At 42.6% G+C, this 25,428-nt stretch overlaps 1 protein-coding gene across 1 annotated transcript in view; it reads left to right on the top strand.

Moving 5' to 3' along the window:
• Positions 1-25,428, top strand: part of NRAP (nebulin related anchoring protein) — a 77,878-nt gene that overhangs the window by 34,964 nt on the left and 17,486 nt on the right. Inside the window, exons 20-31 of the mRNA XM_063434368.1 lie at positions 1,776-1,880; positions 2,498-2,596; positions 5,014-5,118; positions 6,218-6,325; positions 6,944-7,255; positions 8,053-8,157; positions 10,343-10,441; positions 10,906-11,010; positions 11,539-11,646; positions 12,800-12,913; positions 13,888-14,085; positions 14,551-14,655. Coding sequence (XP_063290438.1) covers positions 1,776-1,880; positions 2,498-2,596; positions 5,014-5,118; positions 6,218-6,325; positions 6,944-7,255; positions 8,053-8,157; positions 10,343-10,441; positions 10,906-11,010; positions 11,539-11,646; positions 12,800-12,913; positions 13,888-14,085; positions 14,551-14,655 — 1,563 coding nt within the window. The remainder of the gene's footprint in view (positions 1-1,775; positions 1,881-2,497; positions 2,597-5,013; positions 5,119-6,217; positions 6,326-6,943; positions 7,256-8,052; positions 8,158-10,342; positions 10,442-10,905; positions 11,011-11,538; positions 11,647-12,799; positions 12,914-13,887; positions 14,086-14,550; positions 14,656-25,428) is intronic.

The raw sequence follows: 25,428 nt of genomic DNA, 5'->3' as shown, positions 1-25,428 counted from the left end.
GAGTTTGGAGAATTAAAAATGGAATTTGCACAATTCAGGTCAAAGTACCCGAGTTAGGAATAAATCTGAGTTAATGAGTTCCACCTGTTTAATATAAATTTAACAATTTTCAATTCCACCAATTTGCTATTAATTTTAGCAATTTATTTACCGTTTGCAACGTAATGTGTTTTTACAGTTTAGTGAATAAAACCTTATGCCTTTACCTATTTTAATGTGTTATGAAGGATACAGCTATGTTCATGAATTCTGTGCGGACTCAGCAATTATAATTATGTTCCCAAATAGTCAACACGCTATTAGTTTGCTGCAACTAACGTAACCGCTACACAAATTAGGGTTTAGGCAAATGTTCCAATGTTTATAGAATATAGAATGCACACCATAACAATCTCAAAAAATATTAAAATTGTATTATGTACAAAAAAGTACCAGAATGAAAACATATAAGAAAAAATGAATATAAACAAAGTAACAGAAGTAAAGGCAGATACAATAAAATAATAGTAATAAATTACCACAAAAATCCTTACAAGCCTCAGACAGAAACACGAGTCACCAAACCCCCCCAACGTTTCGGCACCAACTGGCTGCCTTTATCAAGGGTCTCCATGTGCTGTTGTTTTGAGATTAGGCAAATGTTCCACCCGACCTTCCAAGCGAAGAGGACAACGATAATGCGACAATGTACTTTTATAATTTCTGTGACAGAGCCAGATTACCCAGGAGGCCCCCTAGACGGCTACTTAGGGCCTGAGCTTAGACAATGAATTTAAATGTTAAGGTAAAAGTAGACAAACCAGTAGCTCAGCTGACTGGGATAATAATTACAGTTTGTCTAATTTGGCCTTAAATTTCAAATCCCAATAATTCTCATGTTGGTAAACCCAGACGGTGTTAAAGGAGCACTATAAGGTCAGGAACACAAACATATATTTCTGACTGTATAGTGTTAAAGCCACCATCTAGCCCTCCTGGCCCTCTCTTGCTTCCCTAAATATAGTAAAATCTTACTTGTATTCAAGGCTGAAGCTGCTGGCTCTGCCCCTGTCTCCCTCAGACCTACAAGCTGCCTGCTGACATCATCAGTAGTGATGTTCTGAGCCAATCACAGTGCTTTCCATAGGATTGGCTGAGACTGTCAAAGAGATAGATCAGGGGCAGAGCCAGCACAAGTCAAACACAGCCCTGGCCAATCAGCAGCCCCTTGTGGAGATGAATTGAATCAACGAATCTCTATGAGGAAAGTTCAGTGTCTGCATGCAGAGGGAGGGGATACTGAATGTTTGGATGCATTTTAGGCAACAGCCATCTGAGGAGTGGCCAGTGAAGTTATCACTAGGCTGTAATGTAAACACTGCATTTTCTCTGAAAAGACCGTGTTTACAGCAAAAAGCCTGAAGGTAATGATTCTACTCACCAGAACAAATTCAATAAGCTGTAGTTGTTCTGGTGACTATCGTGTCCCTTCAATCATATCATGCATGTGATAATGCACATATTGTGTATTTACAGAGAGTTTGTACATCCGAGTATTCCTTGTGCTCTGTATCTTGTGACCTGTTTTGTTCTTTTAATAAGATGCTGGAAGGTGAGACCGTTATATTGAAAGTCACAGTGTGTGCGCTAGGCTCCGGCACGCCATTCTTTGTCACTCTATAAAATAGCGAGGGGGTCATATAACTCCCTATTCGTACGGAGAAGGCGCTGCATTTAAGAGAATTTGTTTTCATAAAATGAACGCAGCATGTTCTGATTTTATCCTTTAATTCCAGCTCCGATACAAATCGGATCTTTCATGGATGAAAGGCGTAGGATGGGTTGCTGAAGGCAGTCTGAATGTGAAACAGGCTAAGAAAGCTGCGGATCTCATTAGCGAGGTAAACTGTAACTAAACATATAAAGTAAAAAGGAGAACTGGCCAATCCCACCTGATTGGACACTCACATGGAATAGGGCCTCAACTCCCCGTCTATTACTTTCTCAAATGTTGCATTGTCTCAAACGTATCGTACCTTCGTTTTACCAGCTGTACCCATGTACAGAGCTGCGGTGTGTGTTGGCACTTTATAAAAAAAGTATAATTATTACAATTGACATTGTATCACGCCATGGACCCACCCTGGGATGTAATTAGTGAGACGGGATATGTGGAAATCATTTCAAATTTCTAGAATTGTTTATTTTTATTTTTAAAGCCATTTTTTTTTTTTTTATGTTTGGTATAGAGAAGAATAGGTTTTACACATTAAATAAATAAAGGAGCCATTCGGTGACTTTCGTTCTGACTTTTCATGCAGTACCGGCGATGGCAGTTACTGCATTATGGAAAATAAAGTGACCTCAAATCAGCATTACTTTCCATGTCTTTTTATGTAACAAAATCCCCAAACCGTCAGATTTCGTTTCTATCCCAGCTCCGGTGGCACCCCTTTCTGCCGAGGTTATTTCAGAATGAAGGGCCGATTCAAATGATGTCGTGATTTTGTCTTTCCAGAAAAAGTACCGTCAGAAAGCGGACCTGTGGAAGTTTACCAGCATTGCCGACAGCCCGCAGATTAAACAAGCCAAGAAAAGCCAGGAGCTGCAGAGTGATGTGAGTCCTTCAAGTCTGTTTAATTATCTTGATGACTAACAGGAACAGGTGCAAGGCAAGCCGCGTAAACCGAGACAGTGAGCGGAGCTTGAAATAGATTGAAGGGTTTAAATCTCAGCTCAGGCTTTTAACTAAGAATCATTAAACTAAACCTACAGCCTTACCATCTGCTATTAGAGAAATACAAGAACAGCGAGAGGCTGCACAGGGCCAAAGCAGAAACTCGATTTCTTTAGCATTGTGCAAAAAAATGATATATATATAATAATACTATCTCTGCTGCCACTTCAAACGTTCCTTTCCAGCATATTAGATCTGTGGTTTTGTTGAAACCTTTGAAAGACTGCGATAGTGTGAATATATTTCGATGATTGCGATAGTGTGAATGTATCATGACTGCAATAGTGTGAATATATTATGATGATTGCGATAGTGTGAATGTATCATGATGACTGTGATAGTGTAAATGTATCATGATGACTGCGATAGTTGAATGTATCATGATAACTGTGATAGTGTGAATATATTACGACGACTGTGATAGTGTGAATGTATCATGATGACTGCGATAGTGTGAATGTGACCCTGCTCAAACAAGCTTACAGACTATAGGAGGTGGGGTATTAGAAACATTAGGACAGGAAATATCAAGTAGGAGTGAAGCAGAACTGGAGGAGAGAGCAAAGCACTGTCCCATGGGAGAGAGCAAGAGACAGGAATGTAAGGTAGAGATTACTCTGGGAGGCCATACGCTTTCCTGAAGAGATGGGTTTTAAGGCCCTTCTTAAATGATTGAAGACTAGGGGAGAGTCTGATAGCAGTAGGCAAGCTATTCCATAGGAGAGGAGCCGCCCGCGAGAGGTCCTGCAAGCGCGAGTTGGCCGTACGGGTGCAAGCAGCGGTCAGGAGGTGGTCACGGGCAGAGCGGAGGGTACAAGGAGGGGCATACCTATGGATCAGTGAAGAGATATAAGAGGGGCTGGAATTGTTCAGTGCTTTAAATGTATGGGTTAGCACTTTGAATTGACTCCTGTAGGATACAGGGAGCCAATGTAAGGACTGGCAGAGGGGCGAGGTGTGAGAGGACCGACTAGAGAGGAAAATCAGTCTAGCTGCAGCATCCATTACAGACTGTAGCGGGGCAATACAGCTTTTGGGGAGACCAATCAGGAGAGGGTTACAGTAGTCTATGCGGGAAATTACTAGAGCATGGACAAACTCCTTGGTAGCATCATGCGGGCTATGTTTTTGAGTTGGAACCTACAGGACTTGGCAACAAACATGATGTGAGACTCAAAGGTGAGACCAGAGTCAAGTATGATGCCAAGACAGCGCGCTTGCAGGGATGGACTTATGTGGATATCACTGACTTGAAGGGAGAGCGAGAGAGGAGGATCAGTATTAGGAGGAGGAAAGACAAGGAGTTCAGTTTTAGAGAGGTTAAGTTTGAGAAAGCGTGACGACATCCAGTCAGAAATAGAAGAAAGGCAAGCAGTGACACGTTGCAGGAGGGCAGGGGAGAGGTCTGGGGAGGAGAGGTATAGCTGGGTGTCATCAGCGTACAGGTGGTAGTGGAATCCAAAAGAGGCAATACGTTTTCCAAGAGAGGCAGTATAAAGAGAAAATAGAAGGGGCCAAGGACAGATAGCCTTGGGGAACTCCAACCGAGACAGGAAAAAGGGAGGAGGTATCCTTGTAAAAGGAGACACTGAATGAGCATTGGGAGAGATAGGAGGAAAACCAAGAGAGGACAGAGTCACAGAGACCGAGCGATTGAAGAGTTTGAAGGAGGAGAGCATGATCAACGGTGTCAAAGGCAGCAGAGAGGTCAAGGAGAATTAATATGGAGTAGTGACCTTTGGATTTAGCGGAGATTAGGTCATTCGTCACTTTGATAAGAGCGGTCTCAGTAGAGTGGAGAGGGCGGAAGCCAGACTGAAGAGGGTCAAGGAGAGAGTTTGAATTAAGGAAGTGAGAAACACGGGTAAAGACAAGTCTTTCCAAAAGCTTGGATGAGAAAGGGAGCAGAGATATGGGACCATCAAGAGATGTTTTTTTTCAGGATAGGTAATACAGTGGCATGTTTAAGGTCAGCAGGAACAGTGCCAGAAGAGAGAGAGCAGTTAAAGATGTGTGTTAGGGTAGGCACAAGACAAGGGGAGAGAGATCTGATGAGGTGAGATGGGACAGGATCGAGTGGGCAAGTGGTGGGGCGAGAGGAACGGAGAAGCGCAGCCACCTTGTTCAGTAGCCGGGAAGAAAGTCTGGAGGGTAGGGAAAGCATGATTTACGTGTGGTTGAGAAAGAGAACGCACAATATTTATATAACCCTAAATACACAACATTCACACAGTCTTCAGCCCAAACGTTAGGCTCCTCCTCTATTCTGTTTGTTTATTTTACTGTTTCTTTTACAGCTTGTTTACAAATCCGGAACCGAGCATATGCTCCATCACTACACAATCAGCAAGGATGAGCCGGTTTTCCTGCAGGCACGAACCAACGCGGCTAATCTGAGTCAGGTCAGGATGGATTGATCTTTATTTACTATCCTATGATACCGTGCTAATCTGAGCTATTTCTCTGGTTATATATACAAAAATAACCAGATTCCACCATGAGAAGGGATCTAGGGATAATATTATAAATTCCCGTATACACCAGATATTGTAGATATGCAAAAGATGCCTCTAAACCTTCATACAACACAACCAAAAAAAAACAACTACAAAAATAAACATAAAGAATAGGACATGGGGTGGTTCTGTATCACACACTGTATATGTGAAAACAGTATTGCATTCACTCAGAGACATATACAACGTGTGATACACTACCACCCTGTGCCCTATTGTTTATGTTTATTTTTGTAGATATTTTGTTTTTTTGCTATTTCTTTGGTTCCGTCACACAATTTGACCATGAATAATAGCACGCAAGACTGGGTGTTTATCATAATGCGGAGAGATCATTTGCATGTCTTAGATAAATATTTCCTAACTGGGATTTGCATCGACGTTTCTGATGACTATGTCCTCAATTTAATAAGATTTACAGATGATTTAACACGGTTAGATAAAGTTTCCAAATGACTTATCTACAGGAGTCGCCATTAAGACTATGGAAATTTCTGTAGATAAATCATTCAGAAAGTTTTTTCTAACATAACTGAATCATCTGGGCACTTTATTCAATTCAAGCCTTTATTTGAGAACCCGTTCACTGTGCCGGATAATTCACTGTTGTTTATTCATCAAACGGGAATTGAGGGGCATTGCATATTGCAGAGTAAACGCTGAATATGAAAGGTTTTGGACTATAATTGTTGATTCCCTTGTTAAAACTCAATAATTCATGATTTTGGAAATAGACTTCAACAGGTCATGTTTGTCTAGAAATTTGGAACCAATATTTCTAGATCATGACAACAGAATTGCTTCAGTATTTCCCTTTATAGATATTTCCCCATACGGTATATCTATGGATCTGATAGAAATGGTTTCAGCAGTTAAATGACTCACCATGACTGCCTCCAAAACTCACAGAGAATTATCCTAACCTGAAGGAGACATTTATTGAATAGAAACCATTATTACATGTGTCTCTGTTTACATTGTCCAGAAACTGTACAAGAGCAGCTGGGAGAACCAGAAAGAGAAGGGTTTTGAGCTGAGACTGGATGCTTTGAGTATACTGACCGCCAAAGCAAAGCGGGATCTAGCAAGTGATGTGAGTATGAAGAAACACACCCAATTATTACAGCACGGGAACCAGCACGATCATGGGGGGCTGTAATGTTATGGGGGGGAACCATGCAATCATGGGGGGCAGTAATGTTATGGGGGACACCGGAATTATGGGGAACCAGCGCGATCATGGGAGACAGTAATGTTATGGGGGACACCGGAATTATGGGGAACACGTACGATCATGGGGGGCAGTAATGTAACGGGGGGAAACCAACGCAGTCATGGGGGGCAGTAATGTTATGGGGGACATCGGAATTATGGGGAACAGTAGAATTATTTGGGGCAGCGGAATAATAAGTGTAGAGTGGAATTATAGGTGGCAATGGGATTGTGGGGAACAGTAAAATTATGGGAGACATTGGAATTATGGGGGAATAGTAGAATTATGGAGGGAAGTAGAATTATGGAGGATAGCAGAATTATGGGGACAATGAAATTATAAGGGATATCAGAATTATATGGGGACAGTAAAATTATATGGGGACAGTGAAATTATATGGGGACAGCGGAATTACATGGGGACAGTAGAATTATTTGGGGACAGGATAATTATATCTCAGACACGTGATCATATCTGTGTTTTTAATGCTTTCTGCAGATCAAATACAAGGAAAGTTACGAAAAAACAAAGGGTCAACTTATTGGGGTCCAGGATGTTCAAGGGGATTCCCAAATCTCCCATTCACTCCAAATGAGCAAGATGCAGAGTGATTTGCAGTACAAGAAGGGGTGTGAGCTTTCCATGAAACAATATTGTGTCTCCATGGACTCCCTGGACATGTTGCATGCTACCAAAGCGCAGGGACTGGCAACTGAACAGGGGTACAGGACCTTCCTTCATCGCTACAAAGCCTTGCCCACCGACATGAAGCTGCAATGGGCCAAGAAGGCGTATGATCTGCAGAGTGATGTGAGTGGTAACCTTATAGATTCGAAGAATGAATGGGAGACAGCTCCAGCAGTTGGGGCTTGAATATGGCTTACTAACAATCCATGTGATTCAATTTAGGGGTTTACACCCTATTTCCTAACCCCTTAAGAGTCTCAAAATAGCTGTGAAACAAACCTCCAGCTCAGGTGGTTTATTTTTCTGTTTTGCCCTAAATGTTCGCAGTTAACGCTGCGTTTTCCACATCTCACTGGAAACAGTGGGTTTGTCAGGATTCGCTGAGAGGTTTCAGCCGCTTCCTTGTCTACAATGAGCTCACTGCAGAAGCTGCAAATCTAGAGGATGTTACTTCAACTATAAAAGGCATAACCAATAGGAGTCCTACTACAGCATATCTCTAACACCAGTAACTAAAGATTCTTTAAAGGGTCACTTCATCTCATTGAAGTGGTGATGGTGCTCTCCCCTGGTTTAGTATAAAAACTATTTTATGAGGCTCCACCCATCACATAAGGGTGGGGCTACTCGTCATTAGTCATACCAAGTCACTTCAATAGCAGTGACAGTCTCTGCCACCCACTGCTGGTCTGCCTAATGTGGAATCATTAGTCTGAGCAGTAGGGAAGGCTGGGGCTGCAGGGGCCAGGGACCCCCATTTACTGTCTAACTAGTTTAACACCAAATAATGGGATGGCACCAGGGAACTACAGGTGCCATAACCAATTCAATGAATAAAGTCGTTATGGTATTTAACAGGGAGAATACAAGTATCTCTGATTGACCATTTTCTACTTAACGTGAATCTTCTCCTATTGCAGAATCTGTACAAATCTGACCTGAAGTGGATGAAGGGTGTTGGCTGGATAACGACAGGCTCATTAGATGTACTGCAGGCCAAGAAAGCTGGAGAGCTCATCAGCGAGGTAAGACCATCAGGGCTCTTAGTAACTGATACAAAGTATCTGCTGCAATAAAATCTCTTCGCATACATTAAACGTTCACACGGCTGGTGAAACCATAAGTACTTCAGTTGGATGATGCCTTCAATGTAAAACTAGGTCTTTATGTGTGGTAGGCAATATTCGTATAAATAAAACGGGACCACGCAATAGTCTCACACAACGTTTAATCACTTTTCAATGGGCTTGGCCATGGTGTTTATTCAAAGCTCATGGGGCATACAACCATAGCTTTGTAACCATAACTTTGTAACCATAACCATATAACATATGATTCACCAACTTTTAAAACTTTTAACTTTATTAACCACCAAATAGCCAGTCAGTCATAACTAACCTGACCGCCTTTTATTTAAATCCATTTACCACCATATCCATGAAAACTTTTAAAGAAACCTCCTTATAACCCATCTAAAGGAACCTCCTTATAGCCCATCTAAATGAACCTCCTCATAGCCCATCTAAAGAAACCTCCTTATAGCCCAACTAAAGAAACCTCCGTATTGCCCATCTAAAGGAACCTCCTTATAACCCATCTAAAGAAACCTCATTATAACCCATCTAAAGAAACCTCCTTACAACACATCTAAAGAAACCTCCTTATAGCCCATCTAAAGGAACCTCCTTATAGCCCATCTAAAGAAACCTCCTTGTAACCCATCTAAAGGAACCTCCTTATAACCCATCTAAAGAAACCTCTTATAACCCATCTAAAGGAACCTCCTTATAGCCCATCTAAAGAAACCTCCTTATAGCCCATCTAAAGAAACCTCCTTATAGCCCATCTAAAGGAACCTCCTTATAACCCATCTAAAGGAACCTCCTTATAACCCATCTAAAGAAACCTCCTTATAACCCATCTAAAGGAACCTCCTTATAACCCATCTAAAGAAACCTCATTATAACCCATCTAAAGGAACCTCCTTATAGCCCATCTAAAGAAACCTCCTTATAGCCCATCTAAAGGAACCTCCTTATAACCCATCTAAAGGAACCTCCTTATAGCCCATCTAAAGAAACCTCCTTATAGCCCATCTAAAGGAACCTCCTTATAACCCATCTAAAGAAACCTCATTATAACCCATCTAAAGGAACCTCCTTATAACCCATCTAAAAAACTTCCTTATAGCCCATCTAAAGAAACCTCCTTATAGCCCATCTAAAAAAGCCTCCTTATAACCCATCTAAAGGAACCTCCTTGTAACCAATCTAAAGGAACCTCCTTATAGCCCATTTAAATAAACCTCCTTATAACCCATCTAAAGAAACCTCCTTATAACCCATCTAAAGAAACCTCCTTATAGCCCATCTAAAGAAATCTCCTTATAGCCCATCTAAAGTAACCTCCTTATAGCCCATCTAAATGAACCTCCCTATAGCCCATCTAAAGAAACCTCCTTATACCCCATCTAAAGGAACCTCCTTATAGCCCATCTAAAGAAACCTCCTTATAACCCATCTAAAGTAACCTCCTTATAGCCCATTTAAAGAAATCTCCTTATAGCCAATCTAAAGGAACATCTATAGCCCATCTAAAGAAATCTCCTTATAGCCCATCTAAACGAACCTCCTTATAGCCCATCTAAAGAAACCTCCTTATACCTATCTAAGGGAACCTCCTTATAGCCCATCTAAAGAAACCTCCTTATAACCCATCTAAAGGAACCTCCTTATAGCCCATCTAAAGAAACCTCCTTATAGCCCATCTAAAGAGATCTCCTTAAAGCCCATCTAAAGTAACCTCATTATAGCCCATCTAAATGAACCTCCTTATAGCCCATCTAAAGAAACCTCCTTATAACCCATCTAAAGGAACCTCCTTATACCCCATCTAAAGGAACCTCCATATACCCCATCTAAAGGAACCTCCTTATACCACATATAAAGAAACCTTCACTAAAATGGAAACTGCAGAGAAATGACAAAGTCATATAAATTTGAGTCCAAGCTTTAAAAGTAAAAAAAAAAACAATCTGATATTTTTGTTTGTTTGAAGTTTGGATTTGTCGTTGAGATTGTCTTGTCAATGTAAAGCTGGTGTTTCTCTATTCTTCCTACTGCACTGAAATCTGTAAAACAAAATAAATAAAATAACTGAAATTAGCAAAATTGGTTAACTTTACGTTTTCTCCTTTTTTGTATTGAACAGAAGTCATATCGACAATCACCATCTGCATTTAAATTTACCAGTATTCAAGATACGCCAGAGATTACGCAGGCCAGGATTAGTTACAACCAGTCTGTGGATGTAAGACGGGGCTCATTATACTTTTCCGCATGCAAACACGCCTTCGCATCGCGTTAACATGTTTAGGATTAGTGGCAGGGTTTGCTCTTTGTATAATAATTATCTGTGCTGCCTTTATAGCAGACACAGTGTATCACAATTGTATTCATTATTATCAAAGATTGACAAAGACCCGGTTTGGGTCGACACATTGCTGTGTGTTTGTGCCAATAAAACTGCTCCTATGCTATCTACTTGAGTGCAAATTATCACTTTATTTTACATATTTAATGTGGGTTCTGGCCTGCCCCTGATGCGGTGCTCCGTAGTAGCCTGGTGAGTGCGGTCTCCATCTACTTACTAAGTAATTGCAGTGGGCAGATTTGGTAAAGATACATATATTTATCTGTAGTGTAAACATGTTTTCAGATGTCAGATTTGATCCAGATTGGGTTTGTGAGAATCAAAATATCTGTTTCTTCTAGAGTAAATACAAAGAACATGGGGAGAATATAAAACACCATTATACCTCCATCGCGGAGCTCCCTGAACTACTGCAAGCAAAACTAAATGCCTTAAACATTAGTGAGGTAAGTCCCATCAAGATGAATTGTTACAAATAAAACATAGTACGTTCTGTCTGTCTAATCTACATCTGTCTGTGTGTCTGTCTATAGCAGTATGTTTCTCTAATCTACATATGTGTGTGTGTGTGTGTCTGTAGCAGTCTGTCTGTCTAATCTACATCTGTGTGTGTACGTGTGTGTGTCTGTAGCAGTCTGTCTGTCTAATCTACATCTGTCTGTGTGTCTGTCTGTAGCAGTCTGTCTGTCTAATCCATATCTGTCTGTGTGTGTGTGTGTGTGTCTGTAGCAGTCTGTTTCTCTAATCTACACCTGTGTGTGTGTGTGTGTGTGTGTGTCTGTAGCAGTCTGTCTGTCTAATCTACATCTGTGTGTGTGTGTGTCTGTCTATAGCAGTCTGTTTCTCTAATCTACACCTGTGTGTGTGTGTGTGTGTGTGTCTGTAGCAGTCTGTCTGTCTAATCTATATCTGTCTGTGTGTCTGCCTGTGTGTCTTTGTAAAAGTAAAATATATTATTTACTCTTTGTGAACAGACGCGTTACAAGGAATCGTGGAGCAAGTTGAAAGATGGCGGATACAAGCTGAAACTGGATGCCATCCCCTTCCAGGCTGCTAAAGCCTCTAATGAGATAATTAGTGATGTGAGTTCCAGTTCTCCATCTATTGATGTACATGGGCAGGGATTGTTGACTACATTTTGTACAGAAAGGAATTCCTAGAACAGTCAATGTTTTGTCTAAAATATATTGCATCAGCAGAAAGACTTGATATGTGACAGTTTATATATATATTTGTGTATATTATTATTATTTTATTATTTATATAGCGCCATCAAATTCCATAGCGCTGTACAATGGGATCCTGTTATCTCAGAAACTGATATACAGAGATACAGGAAACCTGTAATAAAGGAACAGAAACGTGCATAGTATCACCCTATTAAGGCGATTACACACAACGTTCTGTAATGATGAATTGCACTCACAAAGGAATAATTAATATAGAATAATTAATATAGAATAATTAATATAGAATAATTAATATAGACGAGGAAACTATCTCCAGGCTATCTGGATTAAATGTTATCCCAGTGGCAGCCAGCAATAATCAGGACGTTCTACACAACTCTGGATAAAATAAAGGAAGATGATGCAACGTTTAAAAGTTATCCATTTATTGCACTAAATTAAAAAGATTCACAGCATATCATGTAACATCTCCCCAGATCCAAGATTTTCAACCTATGCATTTTGCTTAAGGGGACTTCTTCTGTGTACTTAATCACGATAAAATAAGCAAATAAAATTAAACCTGGAAATTCCAATATAACAATCTACACAGCCCACCATCTTGAAATCTCCGTCTGATTGGCGGACCCATCTGTCCCACCACCGATTCGAAAGGTTTCCAGGTGAATCCATTCTAGTTGCGTCACGCCACATGATATTTATCCATTGCCTCACCAAGAAAGCCCAGATGTGCATCGCCGGAAAAGAATCTCAGAGTCTTGGAGCATCTTGTGTTCCTCAGAGGAGGGCCAATTCCAGTTGCTCACCTGTGCACAAGCATGGGCTTGCTGATAATGTTTTATAATCACAACTTGATGGTGCTGTGTGAATATAGCTTCAAGCTGTTTATCCCACTTAGTCTAGTCTGTGCAATCACTTAGTACATTGTAGCATGATTCATTTACCAGGTTTAAATTAGTATCTGGTGACTTGTCCTGATACGCTGCTGGCTCAGTATTCTCTGCTCAGTCCTTTAAATTGTGTTTTTTTGGTTGTTTTTTTCCAGCACAAATATAAAGAGGAGTTTGAGAAAACGAAAGGAAGGATGATTGGTTTGCGTTGCCTGGAGGACGACATCAGCATCTCGCATTCTGTTCATTCAGCCTCCCTCTCCAGTGATGTAAGTTTCCAAACTGTATCAGGATTAAGAGAAAACACTAGACAAGGGGTCGGCAACATTTAACACTCCAGGTGTTGTGGACTACATCTCCTATAATGCTCCTACAGTCATATTGTTGGCAAGGCATCAGGGGGGATGTAGTCCAAAACACCTGGAGTGCCGAAGGTAGACAATACTCTTCTAACTCAGAATATTTGTGAATTCTCTGTCAGCGTGTTTGTGTTCTGCACTACTATGTCCACCTAGCAACATTTCATTTATCTCGAATTTGATGTAAAAATATCCCAGCGGGATGCAGTGAGGTTATGAGGGAAATTGAGTAAGGTGATAGCAGAGTTTCACCGGATTTATATCACTACAGGTTAATATAGAGGTTATGGTGCAGGTAAGCTACGGGTCAAGTCCACCTGGTTATTGTCAGACAATTTAATAATGGTTTCACAAAACCAGCATGATTTCCTGGCACAGTATGCGATTCCAGCTGGAAACAAGTCAGTTAAGAAAATCTTAACACTGATTGTGCGACCTGTTCCTCCTGTACCTGTTAGAGGAGCTCACAGCCTCTTATCGCGTACGGGTACTCATTCCAGTTCCTCCTGTATCTGTTAGAGGAACTCACAGTCTCTCCTCGCATCACACATGGGTACTCATTCCAGTTCCCCCTGTACCTATTAGAGGAGCTCACAGGCTTGCTCCTTCCAGATGTTGGATATCATTTCCTTATTACTTCAATCTATAGCTTCACTGGTGGGCTTTGTATACTGGCATTTTTTTTAAACCAGTTTAGATGGAAGGGCAGCACCTATAGCTTCCCAGTATCATAATCCTTATAGTACATTGCAGTGGTTATGGTGTGTGGAGTGTGTCTTTAATATTTTCTGTTAATCCTGAATATTTTTTCATTATACAAGGTTAAAGTGCTCAGAGCTTTCTAATGGTTTCTAACTAAGAGATTTACCTCTATCCTTGAACAGGTACATTACAAGAAAGGGTTTGAAAAGAGTAAAACTCAATTCAAATTACCAATGGATATGGTAAACCTGGTGCACGCTAAGAAAGTCCAGTCGCTGGTCAGTGACCAGAATTACAGAAACCTTCTCCATCATTACACTTTGCTCTCCGACGACCTCAGAATGATGTCTGCCAAGAAAGCCTACGAACTGCAAAGCGAGGTAACAAGTGGTAAAATATTACAAACACGTTAAAAGAAACCCCAAATCAACAAGCACATCCCAACCCCCATTGTAAAAATATTGGTATGACCCTGCCTCTAGGGACCTCAAAATAGCTCAGAGGAGGGTCAATATTGTGAAAAGGAAGTATGATAAATATATTTTATTGACAGGTCTTTTGCACCTTGTTCAGATTGTTTTTATCAGTTGTTGTAGCTCTAATCTAAAAGCTTCTTGTTTGGAGATTCTTTTTCTTATGAGTTTGATACACGTTTGATACAATTTGATAAGAAACCAGAAGAATCCTTCACAAGTCAATCAAATCCTTTATAGCAGTGAAAGGGTTAAATGTAGAAAGTAGCAAGCTCTACGAAAAGGCCGAACCCATTCTTCTACAATAAGTAACCTTCCCTGTAAGTGTGTTTACTGACACTTTCTCTTATTATCCCATAATATTCGCTCTAGAACCTGTACAGGTCCGATCTGAACTTTATGAGAGGCGTTGGCTGCATTGTCCCTGGTTCACTGGACATTGAAGAAAGGAAGAGAGCCTCAGATCTTGTTAGTGAGGTAATAAAACAATGGTTAATATTATTATTTTATTGATAATATACCCTGCAGCATGGCACTATCACCTGTTAGAGCTGCAGATCTAGAGATTCAGAAACAAAACACAGGCTAATACTGGACCACCCAGTCTCCACGAATATTGGCACCCTGGGGAAACATGAGAAAAGAAGGCCGTGAAAATGTGTTTACTGTTTAACCTTTTGATATGTTGTTACAAAAAATACGTAAACATTCTCTGCTCCCATGGATATCAAAAAGTTGCAAACATCCCAGGTTTATCCAAAGAATAAGAAAATATTTGTTGAATATATGTGTGGAACAATTATTGGCACATGTTTAGTCAATACTTTGTAATACCTGCTAATGTCAAGATAGTAGCTTCTCCTATAAAGCCGGATGAGGTTGTAGAATACATGGGAAGGGATCTGAGACCGTTCCTCAAAACAGAATCTCTCCAGATCCTTCAAATTTCGAGGTTGATGCTGGTGGATTCTCCTGTTCAGTTCACCCTACAGATTTTATATGGGGTTTAAGTCAGGGGACTGGGATTGCCATGGCATGACCTTGATTTTTTGATCCGCAAACCATCCAAACCTGTACATTGGGGGCACTGTTGTACTCGGGAGATGTTGTGTACACATATTGGGGTGTTGTTTGTCAGTAACACATAATAGGAACTGAGAATGTATGCCTAAAATACAATTAGAGAGAAAAATAACACAAAAAATGACTACCCAAATGTTTGACAAAGACTGGTGGTAGAATTAGTGCATGGAAAGTGTTAAAATACCACCATTTGAAATACCCTAGGGTGTCTACTTTTCAAAAATGTATGGTTTGATGGGGGTAAATTACATTGGCCGGCTTAAAAATTGTCCCAAATAGCACATGGATGCATGATGACAAGATGTGAAAATTCCCAGTTGGAAAACTGGAATGCGCACCCTCCATTTTAGCCCCCAGAGAACCCGACACACCAATACATGGGTGGTATCACTGTACTCAGGAGATGTTGCTGAACACATATTCGGGGGTTCTTTGGCAGTAACCCTTATAGTTTTCAGTACATGTATTCTTAAATTGCTATGTGTCAAAAAAAATCACCAATTATTATTTTTATTTTTTTAAATTTGGCATAGATTGGTGGTAAAATGGTTGCATGAAAAGAGTCAAAATACCCTAAGTTTAATAACTTAGGTTGTCTTCTTTTACAAAATATATACACGTGAAGGGTTATTCAGGGATTCCTGACAGATATCAGTGTTACAATGTAACTTGCTTTAAATTTGAAAAAAAAAATGGTTTGGAAATAGCAAAGTGCTACTTGTACTTATTGCCCTATAACTTAAAAAAAAAAAAGCTAAGAACATGTTAACAGTGGGTATTTCTAAACTCAGGACAAAATGTAGAAACTATTTAGCATCGGTGTTTTTTGCCGGTTGTAGATGCGTAACAGATTTTGGGGTCAAAGTTAGAAAAACTGTCAATGCCAGCAGGGGGAGTGCCTGTAATGACAGGTACTCCCCCTGCTGCCTGAAAATAAAATAAAACATGTTAAATCAGTGTAAAAATAAATTATATATACTTAGATCAAATATATATTTATTATATATATGATCTAAAAAAAAAAAATATATATATACACACACATGTGTATATATATATATATATATATATACACACACACATATACACACATAAATATACATACACTGTCTACGTGTATTTTAATATTAATATATACATACATTTATATATAAAAAAAATTAATACATATATCCCATTTGTTGGCCCTATATAAATAATAAAATAATAATAATAATAATAATAATAATAAATACGTTAAAAAATGTAATTAAAATAAAAAATAAATAGATAAAAATATATATACATGCGTAATTTCGTTCTAACTGTATTTTAAAATTAATATATATATATATATATATATATTGATATCAAAATACATGTAGAACGAAATAATATATATATCTATATACATAAGTACCGGTATTTACGTATATATCACTATATATATACCTATATATAAATGATTTTTTTTTATACATATATATATACACACACACATATATATATATATATATATATATATGAATGAATGAAAAGAGATGCACTCACAGGTCTTGATAGATAAAAAAATTGGTATTTTTATTCTCCAAACAGGATACACATTGTCCGATCGACGTTTCGACCCCTTAGGGTCTTCCTCAGGATCAATGTACCCCCACAAATAAGACAAATATATACAAAACATAAGTAATGTACTCACCAATCGTGATACAGTTCCCCCACCTCCATCGTGTGTACCCGGAAGTGTCCTCGTGATCATGTGACCTGACGTGATACGTGCGTACTGACGTATTAATTTGTTGCTAAGCAACCAGTGTAACAGTGAGTGAAACAGCGAGAACATTACTTGTAGGGTATGAAAAATAAAGATCTACATGTGTGTATATTATGTATGTGATAAAGAATCCAAGTGGCAATCCCAAAGCTATGCAAAGCTATGTATAATCATCCATAGAGTGATCAGTGCATATAGTATATACATGTGAACGAAAAAGTAAGTTAATAAATTACACCCAGTGAATAAGTAAAACAGTGAAACTACTGATCTCCTCTACATATGTGAAAAAGTCATGTGAGTATATTATACATTATAAACAGTGAAAATATATATATTATTTTCCAAACATACACCTACAATATTTCTAAAAAAATATATCTACTGGAAGACAAGAATGGTTCCGGCATGAGCAAGGACAAAAAAAGGCATATCTATATAGCAAAAATTATTTTTTTTTTTTTTTTTTTTTTTGGGACTTTAAACATAGGCAAATAGCCAATATCCGTTCCACTTAAGTAAAAGTCTAAAGGCACAGGTAATCAACCGATCACTCCTACCGTTAGCAACTATTAACCCTTATGGTTCTGCATAGACTGTCTTTATAACGTCCTCTAGGAATAAATATTCTTAAATATAGGTTACGAAATTGGGATTGATCTATTGTCCCCTTCATCCAGACATACAGGAATATAAAAGAGACAGATCAGAGTCTCCAGATAAATGGACAAAAGTACGAGTTCAAAAAATCAAAAAAATAAAAAAAAAATAAAATAAAAAAATAATAATTTTTTTTGCTATATAGATATGCCTTTTTTTGTCCTTGCTCATGCCGGAACCATTCTTGTCTTCCAGTAGATATATTTTTTTAGAAATATTGTAGGTGTATGTTTGGAAAATAATATATATATTTTCACTGTTTATAATGTATAATATACTCACATGACTTTTTCACATATGTAGAGGAGATCAGTAGTTTCACTGTTTTACTTATTCACTGGGTGTAATTTATTAACTTACTTTTTCGTTCACATGTATATACTATATGCACTGATCACTCTATGGATGATTATACATAGCTTTGCATAGCTTTGGGATTGCCACTTGGATTCTTTATCACATACATAATATACACACATGTAGATCTTTATTTTTCATACCCTACAAGTAATGTTCTCGCTGTTTCACTCACTGTTACACTGGTTGCTTAGCAACAAATTAATACGTCAGTACGCACGTATCACGTCAGGTCACATGATCGCGAGGACACTTCCGGGTACACACGATGGAGGTGGGGGAACTGTATCACGATTGGTGAGTACATTACTTATGTTTTGTATATATTTGTCTTATTTGTGGGGGTACATTGATCCTGAGGAAGACCCTAAGGGGTCGAAACGTCGATCGGACAATGTGTATCCTGTTTGGAGAATAAAAATACCAATTTTTTTTATCTATCAAGACCTGTGAGTGCATCTCTTTTCATTCATTCATATAACATAACGTGGGATAGCACCTAGGCATTTATATTTACTTATTGTTTATTTTGGAAAGGGTGAGTGCCAAGATACAGACTTTCTATATATATATATATAATAATTCTACTTATATATTTATGTAATAATTTTACATACCGTATTTATCGGCGTATAACACGCACCTCATTTTAAGAAGGAAATTCCAGGAAATTTCCCCCCCTCCCATAGTATTCCCCCCCTCATCCCATAGTGTCCCCCCCCCCTTTCCATAGTATTCTCCCCCCCTCCCATAGTGTTCCCCCCCTCATCCCATAGTGTCCCCCCATCGTATTTCCCCCTCATAGTATTCTCCCCCCCTCGCATAGTATTCTCCCCACCCTCCCATAGTATTCTCCCCCCCTCCCTCCCATATTATTCCCCCCCCCTCCCATAGTATACTGCCCCCCTCCCTCCCATAGTATTCCCCCCCCATAGTATTCCCCCCCTCCCATAGTATTCTCCATTCCCTCCCATAGTATTCTCCCCCCCTCCCTCCCATAGTATTCTCCCCCCACTCCCTCCCATAGTATTCTCCCCCCCCCTCCCTCCCATAGTATTCTCCCCCCCCCCCTCCCATAGTGTCCCCTAGTGCACTTGCCCTTGTCCCATAATTACTTACCTGTCTTGAAGCGTGGGCCAGCTTCACAGCGCGCACCGTGGTACAGGAACTTCAATTTCAGGTTCCGGTTTCCGGCGGGACTGAAAGTGTGCACACTTCCTTTCATTCCCGCCAGAAACCGGAACCTGAAATTGAAGTTCCAGTACCGCGGTGCGCGCTGAACACCGGCCCACGCTTCAAGACAGGTAAGTAATTATGGGATATTGGCGTTTAACACGCACCCACGATTTCCCCCCTATTTTCAGGGAGAAAAAGTGCGTGTTATACGCCGATAAATACGGTAATTAGGTCATTTTATTAATTACAATTTGCAGGACCTGCCTGACAACCCAGGCCGAAAGTTCAGAGAATTACATTTTCTAGCACTATATTTAACCCTGTAACTTTCCAAGACACCATAAAACCTGTACATGGGGGGTACTGTTTTACTCGGAAGACTTCGCTGAACACAAATATTAGTGTTTCAAAACAGTAAAATGTATTACAACGAGGTTTGCATTTTCAAATATTAACACTAACTTTGGCCAGTGTTTGTGACCAAGTGGCTACTAAAAAAGACTGGACATACTCCATTTGCAATACCTTGGGTTGTCTACTTTTGCAAATGGTATGCCATCATGGGGGTAATTCTTATTCCTGGGCTACCATATGGTCTCAAAGGCAACGTAACCAATCTGGCGAATTTCAATGTGAAAAAACTGAAAAATGTAACATGCTATATTTGACCCTGTAACTTCCCAAAACACCCTAAAACCTGTACATAGGGGGTACTGTTTTACACGTGAGACATCGCTGAATACAAATATGTGTATGTTATTGCAGTAAAACAAACAGTATTTTGACATTCACAGTTAAAATGTCACGTAGAACTAAAATTGAAAAATTCTTATTTTCTCCCATTTTTTTAAATATTTTTTCATATTAAATTATATTCCATTCCTAAATATTTGATGTTAAACGAAAGCCCTGTTCCCCCTGAATAAAATGATCTATAATAAGTGTGGGTGCATTTAATATGAAAGAGGTGAATTACGGTTGGACAGACATGTAGCGCAAATGCCAGGTTTTGTTTACGTTTTGTTTTGATCACAACGTGTACATTTGGCTGCGATCTTAAGGGGTTAATATTTTTTTTAAAAAAAGGTCTTAATATTTTCATAATTTTAACAGTTTATCCAGAAATATTAATTAATTTGAAAAGTGTATCCAAAAATTATAAATCAAGGTCATAGTTTGAGTAATGGGTTTATTAATTGTCCATCATTATCTTATCCAGACTAGATAAACTTTGATTAATGACAGTGATTGTTTGAAAACCAAAACAGACTTGCTGCTGACAGTTTCCATTTATTGTGTATCTCTGAATATTTGATATTCTGACAATCCCATCTTTTTCTTGGTGAATATTTTGTAACACGTCCTCGAGGCTCTACCAATGTGATCAAGGGATTGTTTATATCTTGGTTACTGTCACAAATAACTCTGAACTGGCAATGTCCTATTTTACTCCCCTTACAAACCTTTCTGGACATATTTTATAAACATACCTTTTTTTATTTATTTTTTCTCACAATATTTTTAATAGGATGAGAATGATACTAATTGTAAATTTTTTCACTTTTTTGCATAAAATGTCCTTAGTAACCAACTGTAACTAATCAGATCTGTAGTATAAAACCTTCTCTTGACTTCTGTGAATTTTAAGTGATTAGGCCCTGGGGAGATAGCGCAGCTAAGCGGACAAGGGCACATGTAGGAGTGTGGGGATAGATGCATGGGATTGGTTGGGAAGAGTCTGTGGGTGTGATTATGTTCTGTGTAAGACAGTGTGGGGGAGGTCTTACCTCAGTGCCACTTGGGATTCGGGCCAGCAAACAGCTTCCTGTTCTCCTGCTCCTGTTTGCCTGGGCCTGCAGATTGACACAGCCTGATGGTTGAGGCTTCTGGCTTCCCTCAGGGCTGCTGCAGCATGGATGGTGGCCGGCACCTGTGGAGAGATTTGGGCACATTAAGAGAGGTATGGCTACCGGTGTGGGCCCCCCCCGCGGCCTGCCTCCCCCTGGTGCACCCCCTGCGGTCTCCCCTGCTGCCTCCCATGCGGTCCCTGCCCCTGGGGGCCGCACCAGCCCTGGCAGGCGTTCCCACCCGCCTGCCAGGCTCTCCCCTGTTCCCCCTCTTCGGGCCCGGTTGATGAGGTGGAGCCCGGGCCCGAGGCCTCAATAGGCCGCGTGTCTGGGGGCTCCAGTCACGCGGCCTACCAACAGGGGCCTGGATTTGCGGCCTGCTGCGGCCGCGCGCGTGGCACGGCCTTCTGCCACGAGGCCTGCCACCGCCGCGCGGCCAGCCGCCTCCGTTGCCGCCCGGCCTGGTACTCCCAGGCCGGGGATGCGGCCTCCTACTACTAGGCCGCGAGTGCGGCCTCCTACTGCCGCGCGGCCCCCTGGTGCGGCTGCCGCGCGGCCTGCATGTGCTGTTTCTGTATCCGGCACCATCCGCCCCGGCCGCCGGTGCTGGATTGCGGGCCAGGGGCGGTGGGCGGCGGATGCAGCGATCCGGGCGGCGGGTGGCTGCCCGGCAACGATCATGGTCCCCCCCGCGGCCGGCGGGGGGTTGGGGAGGTGAGTAGGCCCCCGCGGGCCGCGCGGGGTACCCTGGTACCGCCGTTGGGGTCAGTGGGGGGTCCCCCTGCCCGTCGGGAGCCTCCTCTGCCAGTGAGGAAGGCTCCCAGGGCTCTGTCTCCCCTTCCCACTCTGCTTCTCCCAGGGGGCCCTGCTTACCCGGTCCTGGGCCCCCTGGTCCCCCTTCCTCCTTCTCAGTTTGTTTCCAGCCCCCTCTCTGTTGCCCCTTCCCCCTCTCTTTGCCCCTTCCCCCTTTCCGGTGCCCCTTACCCCTATCTGTTGCCCCTTCCCTCTCTCTTTGCCCCTTCCCCCTCTCTGGTGCCCCTTCCCCCTCTCTGGTGCCCCTTCCCCCTCTCTGGTGCCCCTTCCCCCTCTCTGGTGCCCCTTACCCCTTTCTGGTGCCCCTTACCCCTTTCTGGTGCCCCTTCCCCCTCTTTGGTGCCCCTTCCCCTCTCTGGTGCCCCTTTCCCTCCCTCTGTTGCCCCTTTCCCTCCCTCTGTTGCCCCTTTCCCTCCCTCTGTTGCCCCTTTCCCTCCTGTTTTTTCTTTTCTCCCCCTCTGTGCTTCGCTTCCTCCCCCTGCTGGTCCCCATCCCTCCCTGTCTGCCCCCTCTCCTTTATCCCATCCCCCCTCTGTCTTGTCTGGGCCCCCTGCCCCCCCTGTTGGTCACTTACCTCGGCCATCTCCTCTGGGGCGTGGGCTCTCCTCTTCTCCACTGCTCTCTTCTCCGGACTCTGCTGCAGCTCCTGGACCCGTCCAGCAGGTGGCGTCTGGATCCCGGCTGATGTCTTCTGTGGTTGCTGTTACTGATGTTTCTTTGCCTCAGCCTTCTGTGAGCGCAGTGCCGGGCTTGGATCGCCAGGCTGCAAACGGTGAGTACTTTTCCCCCTTCTTTGTTAGCGCTTTGCGTGCATACGTTGTTCCTTCCCTTATTCAGTCTAGTCCTCTTGCACACACAAAAAAAAAAAAAAAAAAAAAAAAAAGACTACACTGTAAATTGCCAAATGGAATAAATTAAAAAAAAAAAAAAAAAAAAAAAAAAAAGTGCATACTATGACATATACAAGAAGATTGAACGTTAACATAAAATGAAAAAAAATAAAAATAAAAAATAAAAAAATAAAAAACAATCAAGAGAAAAAGAAAAACAACAATAAAAAACAACACGAAAAAAAAAAAAAAGACGAAAACGGTAGAAAACAACTGACATGGATTACAAGTACATTAAGTGCATGGACGCCGCTTCCCCCTCCCCCTTCATTTTCAGTATGCATCGTATGTTTAAGTGCGCTTTCCTGCGGCGTCCTGGGTTCGCATGACTCTGGGTGTTGCTGAGCTTATATGGCCCGTTTGGCTTGCGCGCAATGCTAGGGAGCAGATGGGGGGGGAGGGGCTTTTATCGCAGGGACGTTCCCTCCTGCCACGGGGGGTCCCTTGACTAAGAGGGACATTAGGGGCTCCGGGTGGGTCGTGGGGAGCATGCTCTAGTCGGTTACGCCCCATGGCACATGTTTGAATGCACCCCGTTTCTGGATATCATGGTCGGGGAGAAGGGCTCCCCGGGGATGCACTGCGTGGTTCTGCGGTCAGGACACTTTCGGGACGCGTATCGTCCCTGGGAGGAGCTGGGTTGGTGGGGATACGTTTTGCACTTTAGTTGGCGGGCAACCCTTCTTGGCCTGGGGCCGGGTGGGCTTCGGCCTCTGGTTTACTTAGGTCTCGCCTGGTGCCTCAGCACGGTGCGTTGTTTTCGTCCTCTCTGCGATCTGTCGGGATGGGGACGTGGGTGCTCTCGGTGCTGGACCCTCAGTCCATGTGAGAGCTCCTTCGGGTGGTGTGGGTCCTGTTTCCCAAGAATGCTCGATCAGCTTATTTCCCAATCGTTGCAGGTGCCCCTGGAGTTCGCTCTGCGGGCCCCCCCCCTTTTGGGAGGTGGTACCCATGGTGGAGCGGGGTTGATATCGCCTGGTTTCTTATTTACTCATCTATCGTTTCCTTCCAGGGGCTGGGTTTGAGTTGGTGGCTCGGCGCAGCGGTCTGTGTGGGTGGGGCTGCGGGGCCCTGGGGCCTTGCTGACGCAGGCGGCGGTGGAATCATTCTTCCGGCTGCTGCCGGTACGTCCGTCGAGTTGTTGTTTTCTGGGCTGTGTTTCTGACGGTCAAGATTAGGTGGCTATGTGCCTCCACGTAAGTTGCTCCCAATGTCGCTTATGTGTGGGGCCGTCAGTGTCGCGTGTACGCACTCTGCTGTTGCGGTGTTTTTCTTGGGATAGTGTTTTGGAGTTTCTGAGTTCTGTGGCCAAGGCCTTATCCGTGGGTCGGGATGTGTGCTCTTGTCTCCTGGATAGTGGGATCAATTCCTGTAAGGGGAACGCCGGAGGGGCGTTGTGGGTTTTGGCTGCGCAACCCGTGGGCTCTCCGGGTTACGCTGGGCTTTGCCTGTTGGGGTTGCCTTTGGGACTGTATGGGGTTCCTGCTGGGCCTCCTCTATTGTTGGCTTGTGCAATCTGGCCCCCTGTGTCTTTTCCGCTGACTTCCAACTGTTTCGCCGCCGCAGGAGGTTTTGGGTTTTGGGCCATTTGGGCTCTCGGGGGTGTGCTGCCTCTTGCCCACTACGCTGGCTCTGGCGGACTCTGGTGTTCTTGGAGGTCTCCTTTCTGGTGGCATGGTAGGCTTGTGGTGCCCAGCTCACGAACAGGTGGGTGGGTTTTCCTGGGGGACCATCGTGGGGTGATGCTGGCTGTCTTTCACATGTTACAGTACCCTATACCCCGGAGGTACTCTGGTACTCTGGCTCGGTGCTGTTTGAGTCTAGGGGCGGCTGGTCGGGGTTTTGTCCGGTTGTTACCGATGATGGCCGATGCTCTGTCTTGTTCATTATAGAGCGTACTTCGGGTGGAGGTGTCACGGAGTCGATTGTAAGGCAGTGGAGGTGTGGTCGCTTGGTCCAACGGTCTGCTGAAGCTGGTCTGTAGGCTGTCTATGGGGCGGCGTGGGGCCCGCTCCAGTAAGGTTGGAGTGTTCAGGACGGATGGGTATGTTTTCCTTTTGGGTTCCGGGATTGGACTGCTCATCTACATGTTTGGTTCCGTCTGTTGGGGGCGACTTCTGCGATCAGCGGGGCTCGGGCTTCCCGTTCATGCTACGGTCGTCGGCAAGTGGAAGGGTGTTTTGGTGGAGTTGACTAAGTGTTGGAATGGACTTCCTTCAGGTTTCGCAGCTCGATGGCTGTTGTCGGGAAGGGTAGGTTGGTTGCGATTGGCTGTTTCATCGATAGGATCTGTGCGATTCGTGGATGTTGCGGGGTTGACTTTCCGCATCCTCCTGGGGTGGGTGGGATGCACGGGGTAATGGTTGGGCTCCTACCAAGCTGTAATGGGTTTCCAGGTTGGTCTGTAATATACCGTTCCGATCGGGGGGCGGTGCAGGGTTCCGTCATTTGCCTGTTTTCGTTGGGAGTACTGTTCCGTCCCTGGGATTGTTCGGCCTCCTCCCCGGTTTGGTTCTCGGAGATGGGTTTTTTGTTTTTTCACCCCCGCGTCCATTTAGTTGGGTTGTTCCTCTTGGGGGCTCGACTTCCTGGATAAGGATGGTGGGGAATTAAAGGGGCATTTATTTGGGTTGGGGGCGGCTACGGACACCGCCAGGCTGGGCGTGCC

This window comes from Pelobates fuscus, chromosome 10 (genome assembly GCF_036172605.1).
Source record: "Pelobates fuscus isolate aPelFus1 chromosome 10, aPelFus1.pri, whole genome shotgun sequence".
Classification (NCBI taxonomy): domain Eukaryota; kingdom Metazoa; phylum Chordata; class Amphibia; order Anura; family Pelobatidae; genus Pelobates; species Pelobates fuscus.
The sequence above is the reverse complement of the archived record's forward strand: the minus strand, read 5'-3'. Positions and strand labels throughout refer to the sequence as shown.